The 21543-nt window shown below is 42.8% G+C and overlaps 1 protein-coding gene across 6 annotated transcripts in view; it reads right to left on the bottom strand.

The window, feature by feature from the left end:
• The window catches only part of CACNA1C (calcium voltage-gated channel subunit alpha1 C), a 583432-nt gene that overhangs the window by 23984 nt on the left and 537905 nt on the right, over positions 1 to 21543 (bottom strand). For all 6 annotated transcript variants that reach the window (XM_040436685.1, XM_040436644.1, XM_040436661.1 and 3 more), the window contains 9 exons: positions 18206 to 18235; positions 13844 to 13972; positions 12170 to 12235; positions 10997 to 11088; positions 9728 to 9890; positions 9495 to 9622; positions 6948 to 7044; positions 4899 to 5001; positions 1025 to 1126 (listed from right to left, as the gene is read on the bottom strand). In XM_040436685.1, the coding sequence (XP_040292619.1) occupies positions 1025 to 1126; positions 4899 to 5001; positions 6948 to 7044; positions 9495 to 9622; positions 9728 to 9890; positions 10997 to 11088; positions 12170 to 12235; positions 13844 to 13972; positions 18206 to 18235 (910 nt within the window). The remainder of the gene's footprint in view (positions 1 to 1024; positions 1127 to 4898; positions 5002 to 6947; positions 7045 to 9494; positions 9623 to 9727; positions 9891 to 10996; positions 11089 to 12169; positions 12236 to 13843; positions 13973 to 18205; positions 18236 to 21543) is intronic.

Raw genomic sequence — 21543 nt, 5'->3', positions numbered from 1 at the left:
ACAGTAAATGGCACCATGAAAAAAGAGCAATACATGAGGATTCTCAACGACAACATCAGGCAGTCTGCAGAGAAACTTGGCCTTGGGCACCAATGGACATTTCAGCATGACAATGACCCAAAACACACAGCAAAAGTGGTGAAGAAATGGTTAGCAGACAACAACATTAACGTTTTGGAGTGGCCCAGCCAGAGTCCAGAATCCAATTGAGAATCTGTGGAGAGAGCTAAAGATCAGGGTGATGGCAAGAAGACCCTCCAACCTGAAAGATTTGGAGCTCATCACTAAAGATGAATGGGCAAAAATACCTGTGGAGACGTGCAAAAAGCTGGTCTGCAATTATAGGAAGCGTTTGATTGCTGTAATAGCCAATAAAGGCTTTTCTATTGATTATTGAGAAGGGAATGAATAATTTTGGACTGGACACTTTTTGCTCAAATGTAAATAAAAGCTGATAAATGTTTTTTTTCCACAATAAGGCCTCTTGTACATCGTCTTATTATCTTTTGGGAGACACCTATGTCATTGCCCATCAAAAAATTACTTGCTGGTTGAATAAAAGTAACTTTAAGTCAAAATTTGCCAGGGGTATGAATCATTATGGGCAGCACTGTAGCTGTGGGTCACCTGATTAAAACCCTGTTTTTCTTTTCTTTTGTTGATCTGAGGCTCCATTCCTAAGTTATGAATCTTTTTCTTAATAAGCGAATAAGGCCTTTGGTGCAATGAGGGCATCACTGCTGCTCTTGTTGCATCCAAGCTCCACTCATTTCTGTGGACAGCCCCCCTCTCACTGCGCTGATTGACAGGGCCAGGTAGCAGCAAAAACAACGAATGAGGGCCAGGCCACAGAAAGGAACGAAGTTTAAATGCAACAAGAGCAATGGTGTTGCCCTCATTGCACCAAAGGCTTATCTGATATTAAGAAAAAGTATAATAACTATCATAAAAAATAGCATTTTAATCGGGTGAATCACAGCTATGTGTCTAGGGAGGTCGCTGGTAACAATGAGGAGCATCTCACCTCCAGCAGGGGGCACCACCTGATCCAGGAGTTTCATGCTGGTTCTTTTCCAGATCTTTTTAACAATAGCCCTGAGCTCTTCATTAGCTTGTTCTAGGTTACCTGTTGGGAGGCAGAATTGGTAGCATGGGAATGAGGGGGCACAAGCAGATCTGGTCATAGCATTAATATACATAGAAGCTCCTAGTCCCTTTAAAGGCTATTGGCACTTTTGGGGACTATTTTATTATCATTTTGCTCATTTTGGGATAAGATTATTTTTTTCCATAGTTTTTATAGCAAAAATTTTATTTTTCCTCAAGAGCTTTCACTTAGGCCTCGTGCACACGACCGTATGGCTTTTTCAGTGTTTTGCGGTCCGTTTTTCATGGATCCGTTGTTCCGTTTTTTGTTTCCGTTGTGTTTCCATTTCTGTTCCGTTTTTCCATTCCGTTTTTCCGTATGGCATATACAGTATACAGTAATTACATAGATAAAATTGGGCTGGGCATAACATTTTCAATAGATGGTTCCGCAAAAAACGGAGCGGAAACGGAAGACATACGGATGCATTTCCGTATGTGTTCCGTTTTTTTGCGGACCCATTGACTTGAATGGAGCCACGGAACGTGATTTGCGGGCAATAATAGGGCAAGTTCTATCTTTAAACGGAACAGAAAAACGGAAATACGGAAACGGAATGCATACGGAGTACATTCAGTTTTTTTTGCGGAACCATTGAAATGAATGGTTCCGTATACGGACCGTATACGGAACGCAAAAAACGGCCAGTAAACGGGGGGAAAAAACGGTCGTGTGCAGGAGGCCTTAGGCCTCATGCACACGACCGTTGTTTTATTCCCTGTACGTTGTGCCGTTTTTCGTGATTTTCTGCGGACCCATTGACTTTCAATGGGTCCGTTGAAAACTCGGCTAATGCACCGTTTGCCATCCGCGTCCGTGATCCGTGGTTCCAGTCCGTCAAAAAAAATAACCTGTCCTATTATTTTCGCGGGAAAACGGTTCGCGGACCCATTCAAGTCAATGGGACCGTTAAAAAACCCGGAGGCACACAAGATTGTCGTCCGCGTCCGTTTTTTTCCTATCATTTGCATGGCAAACCTGTCTTAGACTTTTTTTTACTTTCCTTTATGTCTGGTGATCCTCCAAAAATAAAGGAAAACACACGGAAACAAAAACGGAAACGGATCACGGAACAACGGAACCCCATTTTGCGGAACGGAACACAACAACGGTCGTGTGCATGAGGCCTAACAGTGCATCTGCAGACTGTTTATTTCTGCTTCACGGTAAAATGTCTCTGACAGCCTCACCTGTAGCCCTTATCCCTAGAGCCCTCACAGCTCATAAACATTCCTTATATCTAAATTCCTATCAGTCTGATAAGAATTCAGCTTAAATTAGTGTTCATGAGTGGTCAGGAGTTCAGAGATAAGAGCTACAGATCGAGCCGCCAGAATAGCTTTCTGACAAATTCCCTGTGAAGTAGAACGCAAAAAAACGGAGGAAAATTTTTAATAAAGACAAAATGAAAACAATGTTTAGCCTAAAATGAGGACAATGCAATGGTCAAAAATGCCTGCAAAGGGTCCCTTCCAGTTTTATGTTAATCAATCTCAAAGTATAACATTGTATAATCATTGAATAATGAAAAGTTATTCGTGGGCTTCCTTTGGTCATTAGCAGATGCTTTACTAAATGCTTTAATTCCATAAAGACTTTAGATATTTCATCCACAGTTTGCTAAGGAAACTTCAGTGTATACTGACTTGCGCTGCAGTTTTTCAATCCACAGCATGTGAGGGTTTTACCCCCGGCCTTCGCCTTTTCCAATGTCTGCAACAATACTGCCATGAAAACCATCCCATTTCAGCCAATCCACAGCGAACCCACCATGTGTCACAGTACCCTTAAAGCGTCACTGAGCTTTCAACAAACTTTGCGTTAATTAGTAATAAAGTGTGTGTACATGAAGAATAACACTATTTCTGGCCATTATATCACTTGTATCTGCCATTTTTTAGCAGTTTTCATCTGTGCTTGCTGAATATCTAGTCTGCACAGGGGCGTAGCTATAGGTGAAGCGGCTGCTTTGGGGCCCAAACTCAGAAGGGGCCCACCCAGAAGGAGGACTGAAAGATTTTATTGTCAGGCCCTCCTCAACAGTATTATACATTTACATTATATACAGTGAAACTGTAGAAAACAGTTGGAGTGGCTGCTGGGCCTCTTCTGAGACAGTGATCTTGACTAGCCACATAAGTGGGAGTTGCATGGGAGGAGGGGGTTGTGAAGAAGTTGCTAAGGGGGGGGCATTCTAAAATTTGCTCTGCGGCCCAGTCATTTCTAATTACGCCACTGAGTCTGCAGTTCTCTCAGATATGGTAGGTGGAGATTAGCTCTTATCCACTGCACACATAAAGTAGAGAAGATTCTCCTTCGTAACTGTTTCATAGTCACTCAGAAGCAGTCCCAGGATAATGGAGGATATTACAGAGAACTACTAACCTGTATTTTTGTGAATAAAGCACTTGTGCTGAGCTATAACCTTCCTATGTAGCTGTGCAGCCTGTCTTTGTCTGTGCCTGTCTACTCAGCTCCTGCTCACACACCCTCCCTCCCCACTCCATAAACTTGCATTGACATGTATTATATGATGCTCCTTCAGAGATGATAGTGGATGGCTGATAACATGAGAAATAAACATTTCTCACTGATATTATATACTACAGTTTCTTGTGGTTGTTTGAACAATTGATATATGCAAAGTTGTGTGAGAAGTTAGTGAACATTTAAGTAATCAGGATCTGGGTTTTGTTTATGATGGATTGCAGAATTTATTCTTGGCGAGGTCATTCTATACTCCATATTGCCTTCCTGACAACACGCACATCAGTAACACCCATGACACTAGACTGCGCCTGAAAATTATTGCGTGTAAAGGGGAATCGGTCACCTGGTTTGAGCATATTAAAGTGTTACTACTGCCATGTACAATAAAATACCTTATTTCTTGCTGTAGTCTTCATTTTTTGTTTCATGTTTTCATTAGCGATAAAATCCATTTTTTATATTATGCAAATGAGTGTCCAAGGTGCCCAGAGGGGCGTTATTATCCTAATCTGGACTCCAGGAACTCCCCCCTACAGTGCCCAGCCCGCCTTCCTTTAGAGCCCAAGCACGCCTCTTCCAACATAAGTAACTGCCCACACCCAAACTTTTTGCCGCCGCCCCCCTCCGCTATGTGAAATCTCACGCAGGCGCAGTACCGTGGACTGCCTGCGCGATGTAGAAGCTCCTGAGGGCAACAGCTTCAAATGTGTCACTGGGCATGCGCCGAGCCCAGTGACAAATTTAAAACTATTGCCCTCAGGAGCTTCTACATTGCGCAGGCAGTCCACGGTACTGCGCCTGCGGGAGATTTCACCGAGCGGACGCAAGGAATCTCTGGGCGTAGTTACAGCCAAATAATCACATAGTGGAGGGGGGGGGGGGGGGCAAGAGTTCTGGTGTGGGAAGTTAGTTATGCTGGAAGAGGCATGCTTGGGCTCTAAAGGAAGGCGGGCTGGGCACTGTAGGGGGGAGTTACTCAGCTCCAGATTAGGATAATAACGCCTCGATGGGCACCTTGGACACTCATTTGCATAATATAAAAAATGGATTTTATCTCTAATGAAAACATGAAACAAAAAATGAAGACTACAGCAAGAAATAAGGTATTTTATTGTACATGGCAGTAGTAACACTTTAATATGCTCAAACCAGGTGACAGATTCCCTTTAAGACACAAGATCTATCGGTTTAAAGGTCGAAAGAAAAGGAAAAGCAAATATTTACAACACATAGAGTATAGCACAAATGAATCTACACTTACCATCAGTTTTAATGCATAGAGAAGTCCGAACTAAAGCAAACAGCGTTGCATTAAACATGACCGTACCATCGCTGTTCAAAGGCATGTTCATGGCGACTAAACGCTGGGTAATGGAGAAAACATAGGTCATGCAAGTGTCACAAGATTTAATATACATTTAAAAAAGACCTGTCACCACAAAATGCAGTGCAATCTGCAGGTAGCAGGGTACAGAGCAGGAGATGCTGAGCAGGCTGATGTATAGTTTGTAAATGGGGAGGTGAGATCAGTCAGAGCATCAGATAGCATTCTCTGTGTAAGTGTGTATACATAGATAGCTGTCCGTCATTGAGATGGTCACAGGGGAGGTCTTAAGTTTAGGAAAAGCTGAGATATAAATGTATCAATTACACGTTTTATTGAATCTTTTCGCTTCTCTCTGCTCCGCTCCTCCTGCTCTATAACATGCTGCTGCAGACTACATTGCATTTTATGGTGACAGGTCTTCTTTAAGGCAACAGCAAAGTGGCAAGACGTATGGGAGAAGCATTTTTTTCTCACAGGATCACCATGGCATTATGTTATGTTGCCTTATCCACAGCTTTCTTCATGTAACAAACTTGTACAATGCATTCAGAAAGTCTTCACGCCCTTTCAGTTTTTTCTAATTTTTTATGTTGCGGCCTTGTGCTAAAATAAAAAAGATATCAAGTCTTCCCCCATCAATCCACAATTAATACCTCATAATGAGAGAGTGAAAACAGAATGTTAGAACATTTTTGCTAATTTATTAAAAAGGAAAAACTACAATTTGGCATAGACATAGGTATTTAAACCCTTTGCTATGACACTTGAAATTTACCTCAGGGGCCCTCCCATTTCTCTTGATCATCTTTGAGATGGTTCTACGCCTTGATTGGAGTCCACCTCTAATAAACTCAGATGATTGGACATGATTTGGAAAGACAAACCCCTGTCTATATAAGGTCTCACAGCTGACAGGGCTTATCAGAGAAAAAACCAAGCCATGAGGAGGAAAGAACTGCCTGTAGAGGCCAAAGACAGGATTGTGTGCGCGCACTGATCTTGAGAAGGGTACAAAATAGTTTCTGCTGCACTGAAAGTTCCCAAGAGCACAGTGGCCTGAACAACCAGGACTCTTCTTAGAGCTGGCCGTTCCACCAAACTAAGTAATCGGGGGAGAGTGGCCTTGGTAAGATAGGTGACCAAGAACCCAAAGTTCACTCTGAGCTCCAAAGATCCTGTGTGCAGATAGGAGAAACTTCCAGAATGTCAACCATCACTGCAGCACTCTATAAATCTGGGCTTTATGGCAGACTGGCCAGAAAGAAGCATTTCCTCAGTAAAAGACACATAAAAACCCACCTGAAGGACTGTGAGAAACAAGATTGTCTGGTCTGATGATACCAACTTTTTGGCCTCAATTCTAAGTGTCATGTCTGGAGGAAACCCTGTTCTACTCATCAACTGCCCAATACCATTCCTACAGTGAAGCACGGTGGTGGCAGAATCATGCTGTGGGGGAGTTTTTTTGCATCTGGGACAGGGAGACTGGTCAGGGTTGAGGGAAAGTTGAATGGAACAAAGTACAGAGATATTTTTTATGAAAACCTGATCCAGTGTACTCCGGACCCCAACAAGACAATGACCAAGACAATAGAGGTATGGTTAGGGACAACTCTTTGAATGTCCTTCAATGACCCAGCCAGACTTGAACCCAATCGAACATCTCTGGACAGATTCAAAAATGGCTGTCCATCGACGGTCCTCATTCATCCTTAGAGGATCTGCAGAGAAGAATGGCAGAAAATCCCCAAACCCAGGTGTGCAAACATTGTGGCATCATACCCAAGAAGACTGGAGGCTGTAATTACTGCCCAAGGTGTTTTAACTAAGAGCTCATGCACACAAACGTTGGGGGGAAAACTTGAATTTTTTTTATTTTATCATAAGGCTGCAACATAACAAAACGAGAAAAAAGTGAGAGGGTCGGAAGACTTTTCTAATGCAATGTACATTTTATGTCCCCTCTCCCTTGTATTTGATTACCTTGCATGCCACGCGATGCGGACACAGTTTACCAAATCCTAATGGTGGCTGAATCCGTCTTAGCAGTGTTACTACATCCAAGTGCTTGATTCGACCCCTGGGTATGGAGGCAAATAGGGAATGAAGCATTAAATTGGAACAAATAACAGTAAAATGCACACATCTGCCATATCCTTTTCCAACTGTCCCAGTTTTTTGTAGTAGATATATAGTTGTTAAATGGATATATATCCATCATCTGGCTTGCATATTTTTTTTCATCCTCTCTGATGCCACCTTTTATTTTTCACTGCTCCTTTCAAAAATGAAAGGTGGAATCTGATTGGTTGCTATGGGCAACTAAGCCAGTTCTACTTTACACAAATCTAACCCTGAGTTTTTGGTGAGTGTCATTTTGTGGACTGGTTGAGTCGATATACAGTCAGGTGCATAAATATTGGGACATCGACACAATTCTAACATTTTTGGCTCTATACACCACCACAATGTGTTTGAAATGAAATGAACAAGATGTTCTTTAACTGCAGACTGTCAGCTTTAATTTGAGGGTATTTACATCCAAATCAGGTGAACTTGTTAAGGGACCAAAAGTAATGGGACAATTGGCTTCTCAGCTGTTCCATGGCCAGGTGTGTGTTATTCCCTCATGATCCCAATTACAATGAGCAGATAAAAGGTCCAGAGTTCATTTCAAGTGTGCTATTTGTATTTGGAATCTTTTGCTGTCCACTCTCAAGATAAGATCCAAAGAGCTGTCACTATCATTGAAGCAAGCCATCATTAGGCTGAAAAAACAAAACAAACCCATCAGAGAGATAGAAAAAACATTAGGCGTGGCCAAAACAACTGTTTGGAACATTCTTAAAAAGAAGGAACGCACCGGTGAGCTCAGCAACACCAAAAGACCCAGAAGACCAGGGAAACAACTGTGGTGGATGACCGAAGAATTCTTTCCCTGGTGAAGAAAACACCCTTCACAACAGTTGGCCAGATCAAGAACACTCTCCAGGAGGTAGGTGTATGTATGTCAAAGTCAACAATCAAGAGAAGACTTCACCAGAGTGAATACAGAGGGTTCACCACAAGATGTAAACCATTGGTGAGCCTCAAAAACAGGAAGGCCAGATTAGAGTTTGCCAAACGACATCTAAAAAAGCCTTCACAGTTCTGGAACAACATCCTATGGACAGATGAGACCAAGATCAACTTGTACCAGAGTGATGGGAAGAGAAGAGTATGGAGAAGGAAAGGAACTGGTTCTCTTGTATTTATTGATGATGTGACTGCTGACAAAAGCAGCAGGATGAATTCTGAAGTGTTTCGGGCAATATTATCTGCTCATATTCGGCCAAATGCTTCAGGACTCATTGGACGGTGCTTCACAGTGCAGATGGACAATGACCCAAAGCATACTGCAAAAGCAACCAAAGAGTTATTTTAAGGCTACATTCACACGACCGTATGTATTTTGCAGTCCGCAAAAAAACGGATCTGCAAAACATATGGATGCCGTCCATGTGCATTTGTTATAATACTTCTGCATTAGTCTAAAAAATCTAAATAGGTGAACAGGACAAAACAGTGTAAAAAACAGGCGCAATTTCAGTAGTAAATGCGACTAATAAAATAAAACTGTCTAAGACAGCATTTTTTAGACTAGAAACATGCTCAAACACTTTATCTAATATATAAAGCTGAGTGTATGTGTGTGCGTGTGTATGTCCGCTAAAGGAATCCGCACCGTCGCATTTAAGGCGCATTTTGCAGCTGCAGTCTTTGAATGGACGTTCAGGAACGTCCATTCAGAAATAGAGAACCACCTCCCGGACGTTTATAGTCTATGGGCGGACGGGAGGTGGTTAAATGAAATAGATTAAATATACCCGTGCGAAGCCGGGTTCTCCAGCTAGTTATATTTATATATTTATTAAAACTGGTGCAAAGGAAAACTGGATTAGTTGCCTGTAGCAACCAGATTTCACCTTTTATTTTCAAAAGGAGCTCTGAAAAATAAAAGTTGGAATCCGATTGGTTACTATGGGCAACTAAACCAGTTTTCTTTTACACCAGTTCTGATAAATCTCCCCCAATGTGTGCATGGCCCCATATATTTTTTTTTCATGAATTATATCTGGTCCAGTACGTTTCTTTTGCTATTGGAGTTATGTAGCTATGTAGTAAACAGGCCAGGCACCATGATGTATTTCTTTAAACCCCTTCTCCCCCAACAAAATAAATTATTCCCAGCCAACCAGCAGTACATCATTTCTAAAACACCAAGTGGCACATTTATCAAGACCGGCGTTTTAGACGCTGGTGTGAGCGGGGAGCCACCATCTGCACCTGAAATGTAGGCGTATTTCAGTATAATAAATGACTCCCCCCCCCCCCCCCCCAAATTTACATGTCTATGCAACAGTTTCAGGAACTTACTGTATGTCATGTAGTAAATGCGGTATTTTTTCTATTCAATACTGTCAGCAAAATGACACATTTACTAACTATTCCCCATTCTGTTTTCAACATAATAATATTAGTAGGTCTTACTTAGCCTCCGGATCATACTCTGCCCAAATCCTTTTGAATTCATCCAAATGATGAGGACCCAATATGGACCAATCTCTCGTCAGATAGTCAAAATTATCCATAATGACTGCAACAAACAAGTTGATGATCTGTAGCAAAAGAAAGCAATGTTTAAGACTAGTTCTCGTGGACCTGGATGAGAGATGGAGAACTGAGAATGACAGGGCTGCAGGAGAGGGGCGAATGAGACCCACCAGGAAAGCACAGAGCATATAAAAGCTGATGAAATAGAAGACTGCAAAACTGCTGCCACAGGAGTAGTCCTCTTCAGGTTGGTGAGTCTCCGATTCCGGCTCACACTTCTTGTTGGGGAGACAAGCTAACATGATATCCTGCCAGGCTTCACCGGTCGCACATCTGTTAGAACGACACAGGTCAATGGTAGAGGAATGCGTGCCAGGAAGGAGGAGGTAAAAAACATCAAGACCATCTTTTAATTCATCTCTGCTTCCTCCTACTGACACTTTATACACAAACATTTGGGTTTTCTGGAGAGAATAGAAAAAATTGAAAAAGGGGCCTAAATATAAAAAAGTATTATTCACCTCGACCGATTCCCCGCCACTGCCATTCCAATGCTGCGCTCTTCTTTCTGTCCCGTGCAAGGAGGCAGAAATGCCAATCACTGGGACATGAAGTGGAGAGCAGCGGGGAACAGAGCAGTGTTGGAACTTCAATTGTGGAGAATCAGTGGAGGTGAGTAATGCTTCTTTTTTATTTTTAACATTTTCTGGCTCCTTTAAACTGGAAATTTTGGAGCCAAGAAATAAGGTGTCCAGAGTGATGTGAACTGGATATTAAAGGGGTTATTAGGGACTTTGGTATTGATGACCTATCTTATAGGTCAGGGAACTCAACCTGTGGCCCTCCAGCTGTTGTAAAACTGCCACCATGCCCTGCTGCAGGCTGATAGCTGTAGACTGTCTGGGAATGCTGGGAGTAAGTGGTTTGGAAACGGCTGGAGGGTCGCAGGTTGAGCATGCCTGCTATAGGTCATCAATATCAGATTGTGGGGTCTGACAACTGGTAACCCCACTGATCACCTGTTTCAGCAACCACTGGCACCAGAAACTATACAGTGGATGGAAAACTCCATCCACTGTGTAGTTTCCGATGCTGGCATATTGCAGCCCACTCCCATTCACTGAGAGCTGAGCTGCAGTACCCTGGCATGACCACCACAGTGGATGGAGCCCTCTCTGCTTCTGGCCCTGTCCACTGTATAGTTTCTGGTGACAGTGGCTGCCTGAAACAGCTGATCGATTGGGGGTGTCATAGCCCCACCAACCTGATTTTGATGACCTATCCTGAAGCAGATCAAGGAATATTTTCTTTCCAAAAATGCAGTATAATTGCTAAACTTTGGCTGCTGCAATAACGTATGGTTTACTATGCCACATGTATTCTGGACAGACAGAAAGTCTAACAGACAGACCCTGAAAAATAACATTTGTTCCACAAACCTGAAGAGTAGCAGGACGGCCTGTGGAAAGGTCTGGAAATTATTATTCCGGTTAATATGTGTGGTGTCGTTTAGTGCAATCTTCCCGAAAACCTGCACAGAGACAGTTATTTCAATTAAAGGGGCAGTGTCAATGGGATAATTTTTTTATTAATAGCTGCTGAAAGTTCAGTAAAGGTAAGGGTTCTGCAAATTATTATGAAAGGCATGGTTATCTGCCATTATTACATGGTCATCCATGAATCTGAATAACAACTTGTAGGGAAAAGGTATGTTATCTTCACAGTTGCTGCTTAGAAGGGTTTCCTGGTTTGAGAATTATGGTCTCCCTCATAAAAACGAATCTTAAGGAGCCCTGTAACTGTCAGCTTTTATGGAGAGCAAACACAATATAAAAAATATTATGGTGTCCAATCGATAAATTCTAAACTGTTGGGATGCAAAGAAACCCAATTATGTTTGTCCTCCAGCTGAAGAGACCAAAATGGGTTTGAACACTTAAATGTTTTTTTTTATTTTTTTCAATTTCCATCCCAGCCTGCAGTACCTGTGGAGAATTCCATTGGCACCTGCTCCCCACCACTGCCTTCACTAGTCTTCCAGTTTACTGGTCTATAAACTTCCAGATGAACATAGTGACATGATCTGCTGCAGCCATGACTAACCTTACTTGTGACATGTACCCAATTGCCACTTGACCCAGCAGTGACATGCTGCACAGGAAACACGTCAACGTAAGGCCAGTCATTGGCTGTGGCACTAGACATGACCCCATCTATCTTAAAATTTAGAGTCAGGAATTTAAAGACCAGTGAAGAAAGCCAAGGAGCCAAAATAGAGCAGGTGGGTGTGGATTTTTCCAAAGGTAAAAAAGGTTGTCTAGTTTAGAAAAAAACTAAACAAAACATCCTGTAGTGATTCTTGGTTAATACAGGAGGGTCCCCTTCTACAAAGAGTGGCTGTTGCTGTGGAAGACTTAGTACATCCGTGCGTTACATGGAGTGCCTATTGATTTCAGTGGGCACTGTGTAATCCTTCATTTGTCCTGTGGTGGTGCTGTAGGTTCTCAGCAGAAGGACACCCACTGATAAGCTTACCATCTTGTCCTCTGCTGATAATAAGGGACTGTCCAGAATGGACAAAATAACAAAGACATTTGAGAGGTTTTCTTTACCTGCATACCAATAACAGCGTAGATAAAAAACAGCATAACAATTAGGAGAGCCACATACGGGAGTGCCTGTGGGTGAAAGTACAAAGTCAGGAAATCAATAAAATAGGAATATTTTTTTTCTAAACTGCACAATTAAAGAGATTTTCTGACACATATAGGCATTTTAGAAAATGTTCTGATGCCATTACATAGTGTGCATTACAGTCACTGGCTGCAGCAGCGACCTGCTCTCCTTGCAGGGCCATTTGTCATGACGCAGCAGGAAATTTACATCCAGGGGGGCCAGTGGAGTAAGGCCTCTTTCACACGGGCGTCGCGTGTGAGGGCCGGACAAGATGCGGGTGCGTTGCGGGAAAATGCGCGATTTTTCTGCGCGAGTGCAAAGCGTTTTAATGCCTTTTCCACACGCATAAGAAAAATCAGCATGTTTGGTACCCAGACCCGAACCCGGACTTCTTCACAGAATTTCTGGTTTGGTTAGGTGTTCTGTAGATTTTATTATTTTCCCTTATAACCATGTTATAAGGGAAAATAATAAAGATCGGGTCCCCATCCCGATCGTCTCCTAGCAACCATGCGTGAAAATCGCACCGCATCCGCACTTGCTTGCGGATGCTCGCGATTTTCACACAGCCCCATTTACTTCTATGGGGCCTGCGTTGCGTGAAAAACGCACAATATAGAGCTTGCTGCGATTTTCACGCAACGCACAAGTGATGTGTGAAAATCACCACTCATGTGCACAGCCCCATAGAAATGAATGGGTCGGTATTCAGTGCGGGTGCAATGCGTTCAACTCACGCATCGCATCCGCGCGGAATACTCGCCCGTGTGAAAGGGGCCTAACTGAGCAGGTAAGTATGCTTCCCTTCGTAGGTCTGTCCAGTAAGAGGCGATGTTTGCCTATCCAACCCCCACCATGAAAGGTGCACATGCCCTATAAATGATGGCATTAAAAAGTACAACAAAAAAATACATATGACTATATGGCTCTTGGAAGGTGAGGAGGAAAAAAAATAATTATGTTGTTGACAAATTATAAACACAGCCACGTTTGTAAGTGGAACTAAACTACTTAACAGGGTGTCCCCATCTTATTAGGTGTTGGAATACTGTTTTATGATCTGTGGCGGTCCATCCACTGGGAGCCTGAGAGTGTAGGGGCTGCAACACTGCTGTATACCTGGGAACCCTTCACTGTTTTTCCGTGAACAGTGTCTACAGCTAATATTTAGTGAACGGGTCCAGCTTGTTACGTGCACAGCCGGGTGACGGAGCAGCACTGTGCAGGGATAACTTTAGAAGAGGCTGTAACCAGAAATTCCTGGACAGTCCGTAAAAATGGAGGACTTTCTTCCAGAAAAAAATTTGATGTGTCTGTGATTTATTTGAGGCTGGTGGTACTTGAGCAGGCCACGTTGAGTGTAATTTTTAGCATTTTTTAGCTCACAGTAAATGCTGGTAAGGTGTTCAGCATTAGTATCTGACCTACAGAGATGTATTACATAATTTTTATAGTTCATTATAGTTTTCCAATTTGTCCGTAAAACATGTTAGCTGTAAATGATTTTTGATTAATTTATCCCGAAATTTTTTTTTTAGGTTGGCAACCCTGGCTGCAGAGCTATATCTATCCATTGGGAAGTGTAAAGTAGAAAAGGTGGCCCTTGTTACCTGAAAAGATTTGATGAACGTCCAAAGAAGAGTCCGGATTCCCTCCCCACGACTGAGGAGCTTCACCAGCCTCATAACACGAAAAAGCCTGAAGAAGGTGATGGAGATCCGCGAGTTTTCCTCACCCTGCTAGAATATACAATGGTCTTAGGTTACACAGAATCAAGGAGGTCACTGGGTAGGCACTGCCTGTCTGACTTACCCTGTAGGCCCTGACCCTATACTCTGCAACAATAATTTTTTACCCACTAAAATATCCATATTTTATAAAATAAAATAAATAAAATATATACTAAACTGCCTTAACGCTTAGGATTTTTTCCCCAGTATTGCTCTGTACAACCTAGAAGACTTCCTGCAGCTTTTAGCTTCTCATATTTTCCCTATGCATAAAAATACTGGACAACTTTTGGGCAAAATTTTGGAGAAGGTTAAATGGGTCTTATTTGAAAGGTGGGACAGATATGACAAGATTATCTATACACCTGGTGAGAATGATAACTTTCTATCTCTGATATAAAACTTTCCTTCTCATTAACTCATAATCTGCAAAAGTAAGAGGAAAACAAAGGACATCAAGGGTTTAGAGGGTTTAGAGAACAGACTGGTTGGATTTCTTGTTGAGAACATACCAGGACCCGAGCTCTGCTTACTCCACCATACACCCCATCACCTTTAGGCTCCATGTAGGCAGCCATGGGCGTCCTACACAGACTGTTCTTTCAATTGGCACAAATTAAAATGGCAAATTCCAGGTTCCAGCAAAGGCTTTTACAATGTAATGAAGAAACCAATTAAAATTTGAAAGTATTTTGCTCCATAAGAGAATGGTATTGTGTTGTATTCTGTTGACAGAACAAACATTATCATCTATTCTTATAAAGGGGGTCATTTACATGTCATATTAACAAACACATATTTCAAATGTTAGATCTGCACAGGCAAAATCTATTCAAATCAGGGAATTCTGATGGCTCAGCTTAAGAGGGTCTTCCGGGGGTTACTGACGCCCTATCCACAGGAAAGGTTAACAATATCTCATTGGTGGGGGTCGGACTGCCAGAACCCCCATCAATCAGCCTGTGAGGAGCTGATCAGTTGAGGTGTCCAATGTTGAACCCTCACTGATCAGATATTGATGACCTAGAAAATTGAGGTCCGCAACCGCCGCATGCTGATCCCGGACCTATTCACTTGAATGTGATCCGCGATCCACATCCCACTGTTTGCACCGCAAAAAAGTAGTGCATGCACTACTTTTTTGCGGTCCGGAGGCACGGACAGAAAACCCACAAAAGCACTCTGTAGTGCTTCCATGGGCTTCCGATCCGTGCCTCCATTCCGCACCACATCTCCTGGATTACACTTGAATGGGTCCGCATTTGTGATGCGGTGTGCACACGGCCGGTGCCTGTGTATTGCGGACCCGCTGTTTGCCGGGCGCAATAGGGCCACGGTCGGCACACACACTTCCGTTATTTGGTTAGTTATTTCCATCAGTTGGGGCTCATTCACACAACTGTATGGCCGTGGTGCCCGTATTGCGGTTTCTCAATACACGGGCACCGGCTGTGTGAACTCCGTGATCCACAAAATACAGTTTTTGGCATAGAAAATGGCTTAAATCTGCGCCAGAAAGGGAGCTGGTGTAGATTTAAGTCTGCTGGACGACTTGCTAAAGGAAGTGCGAAAATTATGTAGAGGCCTGCTCCACCACATAAGGGCTTGTTCACACGACCGTGTGAAGCCCGTGCTGTTGACTGCAAAGTGCAGTGCGCAATGCACACAGAACGGGTGCCCGTGTATTGCGGATCCGCAAATGCGGTCCGCAATACGGCAACGGGCAGCACACGAGCCGTGTGAACAAGCCCTAAGTTTGATGGTTCCTTCAGCAGTACAGACACAGTTAAGACTAGTGTGGAAAACACCAGTCTTAGGCCTCATGCACACGACCGTTGTTTTGGTCCACATCCGAGCCGCAGTTTTTGCGGCTTGTATGCGTACCCATTCAATTTAATGGGGCTGCAAAAGATGCGGACAGCTGTCCGCATCCGTTACTCTGGTCCGTGGTCCGCAAAAAAAAATATAACCTGTCCTATTCAAAACGGACAAGAATAGGCAGTTATATTAATGGCTGTCCGTACCGTTCCGCATATTGCGGAATGCACACGGACGCCATCCGTGTTTTGCGGATCCGCAATTTGCGGACCGCAAAACACACAACGGTCGTGTGCATGAGGCCTTAATAAATGAGCCCCTATGACTTTTAAAAAGTCACAAAAATTGTCTCAATCTTCCTCCAGTAAAGGGGGGGGGGGGGGGTGTTAGACGTAAAGATGCACCAAAAGTATCAAACATCATACAACGTTTGATTGCAGTGCAGACTCCAGCAAAGCTGACTTTAAAAATTCCCCTCATTAAGAATCTCCCCTATAGAGTTAGGCCTCATGCACACAAACGTTTTTTTTTCTGTTTACGTTCCGTATTTTGCGTTCCATACAAAGAGAGAACATGTCCTATTATTTTCCGCATAACGGACAAGGATAGGACTGTTCCATCAGGGGCCAGCTGTTCTATTCCGCAAAAAAAGGGAATGCACACAGACGTCATCCGTATTTTTTACGGATCCGTTTTTTGCGGGCAAAACACTGAAAAAGCCATACGGTCGTGTGCAAGAGGCCTTAAAGGGGATTTCTGAGTGTTTTATACTGATGCCCAATCTTCAGGATTAAGGCTACATGCACACGACCCTATGTGTTTTGCAGTCCGCAAATTGTGGTTCCGCAAAAAAAAAAGGATGACATCTGGATGTCATCCGTTATTTTGCAGATCCATTGTAACAATGCCTATCCTTGTCCGCAAAACAAGGGGCTACGGAACGGACATACTGATGCGTACAGCACACGGTGTCTGCATCCTATCCACAAAAAAAATGGAACAGACACGGAAACAAAATACTTTCACACTAGCGTTTTTGCTGGATCCAGCAGGGTTCAGCAAAAATGCTTCCGTTACTGATAATACAACCATCTGGATCCGTTATGAATGAATCCGGTTGTATTATCTTTAACATAGCAATGACGGATCTGTCATGAACTCCAGTGAAAGTCAATGGGGGACGGATCCGTTTTCTATTGTGTCATCCCAGGACGGAAAGCAAACTGCAGCATGCTGCGGCTTGCTCTCCGGTATGAGAACGGAACAGAATGCATTTTGGAGCATTCCGTTCTGTTCAGTTACGTTTTGTCCCCATTGACAAAGCGTTTTTTTTCTAGTATTGAGACCCTATGACGGATCTTAATATTGGAAAATAGAAACGCTAGTGTGAAAGTACCCTAAGTCATCACTGTTTAATCTGTGGGGGTCCGACTCTCATCACCCCCGCCAATCAGCCCCTTGAAGACAGCCCTCACAGCTTACATTACATTCATCAGTCACTGGCCTAAGCTCAGCTTAGTTCCATTGAAGAGAAAAGGACTAAGCAGCGATACCATGCACAGCTACTGTAAGCTGCAGCCTTCACTGGAGCACTGGGACCTCCTCAAACAGTCTATTGGTGGGGGCAGTGGGCACCAAGAGTCAGACCACCACCAGTCCTGAGGATAGCTCATCACTATAAAATACCCACTTTCACACTTGTAGGCCCAATTAGAGGGAGTTCAAGGCAAATCTATGTCTACCGTAATATGATTTTTGTAGGTTTTTAAAAATGTTTAGTTTGTTTAGTTTCTGGAGCTTTTATGTTTTATAGTACATAGCCAGCTGCAGAATGCAGTTTACAGTGAAACCCCTTAGACTGGTTGCTTGATGGCTTGGTCTCCAGCTTCTCTCTCTTCTCCTGAACGATCTTTGAAGAAGATTGATGACCACATCAAAGTTTGTTGTCCGATGGACTGCACCCTGATATTGGCTTACAAATACTGACTGAAATACTGAAGACTGCAGGGTGAATGTGGTCTTAATCTGTTTCACCAGAGTTGGAAGCTGGATTTGGTTGTGGGTATCTGACTTTCCATGCGCAGTTGCTGTATCAATCATGGTCCTGAACCTTTTTAGTTTTCAACAAGAATTCCACCCGTTCTGTTCTCTTCAGATTAGTCTGCTGAAAAGTTGGGCCACTTCAGACTGGCCTGGTGGTAAGCGGTAAGACAAGCTTACAAAAACAGAGTATTACACAGATAAACCACAAAGTTCACAGCTGAGGAGACACAAATACAACATGGCGGCCACAGGGCATGCAGAGAAGACTAGACAAGGTGTGGAGAGAAGAGCCCTTTAGTCAGGGGCACACAGCTAAGACAGTTGTGTCAAGGGTGTCAGAAGAGAAAGGGTGACAGCGCTCTGAAGTTTTTTTGGTCTTACCATATTGTGGCATTGGGCATGTTCACCTGTCTTTAAAGAAAGTCAGACAGAGATAAGATGTAATACCGGCTAAATCCACAGGGGGGCACAGTACAGCAATATGATCAGCAGGGAGGGTAGGAAAAGGGGAAGGAGAGGTGATAAGCAAGTTGAATACAAAATACAGCTAAATTTAGAACTTTGTACAACTAGTAGATGTACTCTGCAACTCCTGCTGCACCAAACTACAACCCCCACCATCCAGTTCACCATTAGGATACTAGTGGTGATATATGCATTGTAATTTTCCAGCATGTGGAGTGCTGGAGGTCGGAGACCTGAAAAATGTATATCTTTATTTTTATTTTTTCATAGTGATGTAAACAGAAGAACCTCTCCCTAATTTACCTACGAATAAAGGGTTTGGCATGCAACCCTGGGAGCTATTACCTCATATTCTGACTCTGTCAGGAGATTTATGTGACATTGAACAATGGGTTAAACAGAGCATTTTTACTTGAAAAGGGGGTTAATGAACATTTCCACCTAGAATCTCTAGTAAATCTGTGATCTTAGCCATAACCTATTCCTCCCTCAATGACAATAGGAAATGATTGCCACTGCAGCTCCTGTAGGGATTGTCACCTAAGTTACCTGGACTTGTGGCTGGCATGTCTAGTAAACGGACCCTGCGATTTTGCAAGTTCTTCCACCTGAAATCATGGAGAGGTCTGAAATTCACATTGTAGGTGCATTCCCACTCTGAGAGACAGGATTTTTTTAAAAAAATCTGGAAATCACATTGAATGATTTTTAAAGAATTTATTTGTCTTGCACTGCTGAACATAAGTATTTGAACACCTGAGAAACAGCAAGAATTTTGGCTCTCAAAGACCTGTTACTGTGCATGTAAAAAGTCCACCTCTACTCCACTTATTAATATAACTTGGTAGCACCTGTCTAAGCTCTTTAAAGACCCCTGTCCACCCCACAGTCAGTCAGACGCCAACTACTACCATGGGCAAGACCAAAGAGCTGTCAAGACACCACAGACAAAAGGCTGGAAAGGGCTACGGGGCAATTGCCAGAGGAGAAAGTCATGTGGTCAGATGAGACCAAAGTAGAACTTTTTGATCTAAACTTCACTCGTCGAGTTTGGAGGAAAAAGAAGGATGAGTTGCATCCCAAGAACACCATCCTTACTGTGAAGCATGGGGGTGGTAACATCATGCTTTGGGGGTGTTTTTCTGCGAGGGGGACAGGACGAGTGCACTGTATTAAGGAGAGGATGAATAGGGCCATTTATTGTGAGATTTTGAGCAACAACCTCCTTCCCTCAGTCAGAGCATTAAAGGGTCGTGGCTGGGTCTTCCAACATAACAACGACCCGAAGCACACAGCCAGGATAATCAAGGAGTGGCTCCGTAAGAAGCATATCAAGGTTCTGGAGTGGCCTAGCCAGTCTCCAGACCTAAATCCAATGTTGCCCCGAAACCTGACAGATCTAGAGGAGATCTGTGTGGAGGAGTGGGCCAAAATTCCTGTTGCAGTGTGTACAAACCTGGTCAAGAACTACAGGAAACGTTTGACCTCTATACTCTAAATATTAACACTGATTTTCTCAGGTGTTCAAATACTTATGTTCAGCAGTGCAAGACAAATTCTTAAAAAAAAATCATACAATGGTTCCTGAATTTTATTTTTTTATTCTGTCTCTCAGAGTGGGAATGCACGTACAATGTAAATTTCAGACCGCTCCATGATTTCTAAGAGGGAGAACTTGCAAAATCGCAGGGTGTTCAAATACTTCTGTTCCTCACTGTATAAGGTGGCAAGAAAAGAATCAGCAATATATTATAGAAAAACTACATCAAACAGAAAAGACACTCTGTGAGCCGCCCTATGGTGTCTCCAAAGGTATCTCCAAAATACATGGTACCATTGTGCATGACGGCTTCCATATGCAGATGGATCCATAGACGTCTGCTGTGCAATATGCCAATAAAAGGTAAACTACTTGACGGTCTTTAAAAGGTTTCCTTCACACAAAAAATTGCTCTGGTGTTTCTTTTACCACAAAAAAATGCCACAAAAACGGCTTGCTTTTTCCCTATGCCAGGGACATTTTTTAATGGATTTTTTTAGTTGCGTTAATAAGTTTGAATAGATTTTTTCCCCTACGGAGGACATAATAAAAAAAAGGTCATTGCTTTAACATGCTGCATTTAAAAAAAAATTATATTTAAAAAAGGTCAGAGATACAAAAGACACCAGTAGCAAAAAAAAAGAAGTGTGTTCTGCATCAAAAACAGCAAATGCAAAAAATGCTACAAAAGAAAAAAACGCAAATGTGCAGAAAAAACCTATGTGTCAATCCACCCTTCTGCAGTTTCTGCTGTAGTCTTTCAAGTTGAATGCTGTGGACCCACTCGTGTTTTAACCTCACTGATTGTCGTGGTTTCCAGCAGTGTCTGGATACTGTGCCATGAAAGGTCATGTTGCGTTCCACAGCCTCATTAGATGAAAAGCGGAATCTCAAAAAATAAAATAAAATAGGCAGATTCATTTTTTGTGCAAATTCCGTGCCAAGTTCTGCTAACAAAAAACCCCTGTGTGAACGGAGCCTAAGAGCTGCACTGGACACCATTTTCTATTTTAACATTTGGAAGGAACAGATATACTGCAAAATGCAGGCAGTATGTAATAGGGCAGGAGCAGATATATTGTTTTATGGGAAAAGATCCAGTATAATTAGTCATATATTGATCTAAATCTCTGCTCATTTATGGCTTAGAAGTAAGGCTACTTTCACACTAGCATTTCTATTTTCCGGTATTGAGATCCGTCATAGGATCTCAATTCTGGAAACAAACGCTTCCGTTTTGTCCCCATTCATTGTCAATGGGGACAAAATGTAACTGAACAGAAAGGAATGCTCCAAAAAGCATTCCGTTCTGTTTGGTTTGCGTTCCCATACCGGAGAGCAGACCACAGCATGCTGCTGTTTTCTCTCCGTTGTGAGATCCGGTTGTATTATCTTTAACATAGCCAAGACGGATCCGTCATGACCCACAATGCAAGTCAATGGGGACAGATCCATTTTCTCTGATACAATAGAAAACGGATCCGTTCCCCATGGACTTTCAATGGAGTTAATGACGGATCCATCTTGGCTATGTTAAAGATAATACAACCGGATCCGTTCATAACGGATGCAGATGGTTGTATTATCAGTAACGGAAGCGTTTGTGCTGATCCATGACGGATCCAGCAAAAATGCAAGTGTGAAAGTAGCCTTAAGAGGAAATTAGTATTGGTGATTTACAGCTATTCCTGTATCCACAGTCATACAGGAAAGC

This window comes from Bufo bufo, chromosome 1 (assembly GCF_905171765.1).
Source record: "Bufo bufo chromosome 1, aBufBuf1.1, whole genome shotgun sequence".
In the NCBI taxonomy this organism is placed as follows: Eukaryota; Metazoa; Chordata; class Amphibia; order Anura; family Bufonidae; genus Bufo; species Bufo bufo.
The sequence above is the reverse complement of the archived record's forward strand: the minus strand, read 5'-3'. Positions and strand labels throughout refer to the sequence as shown.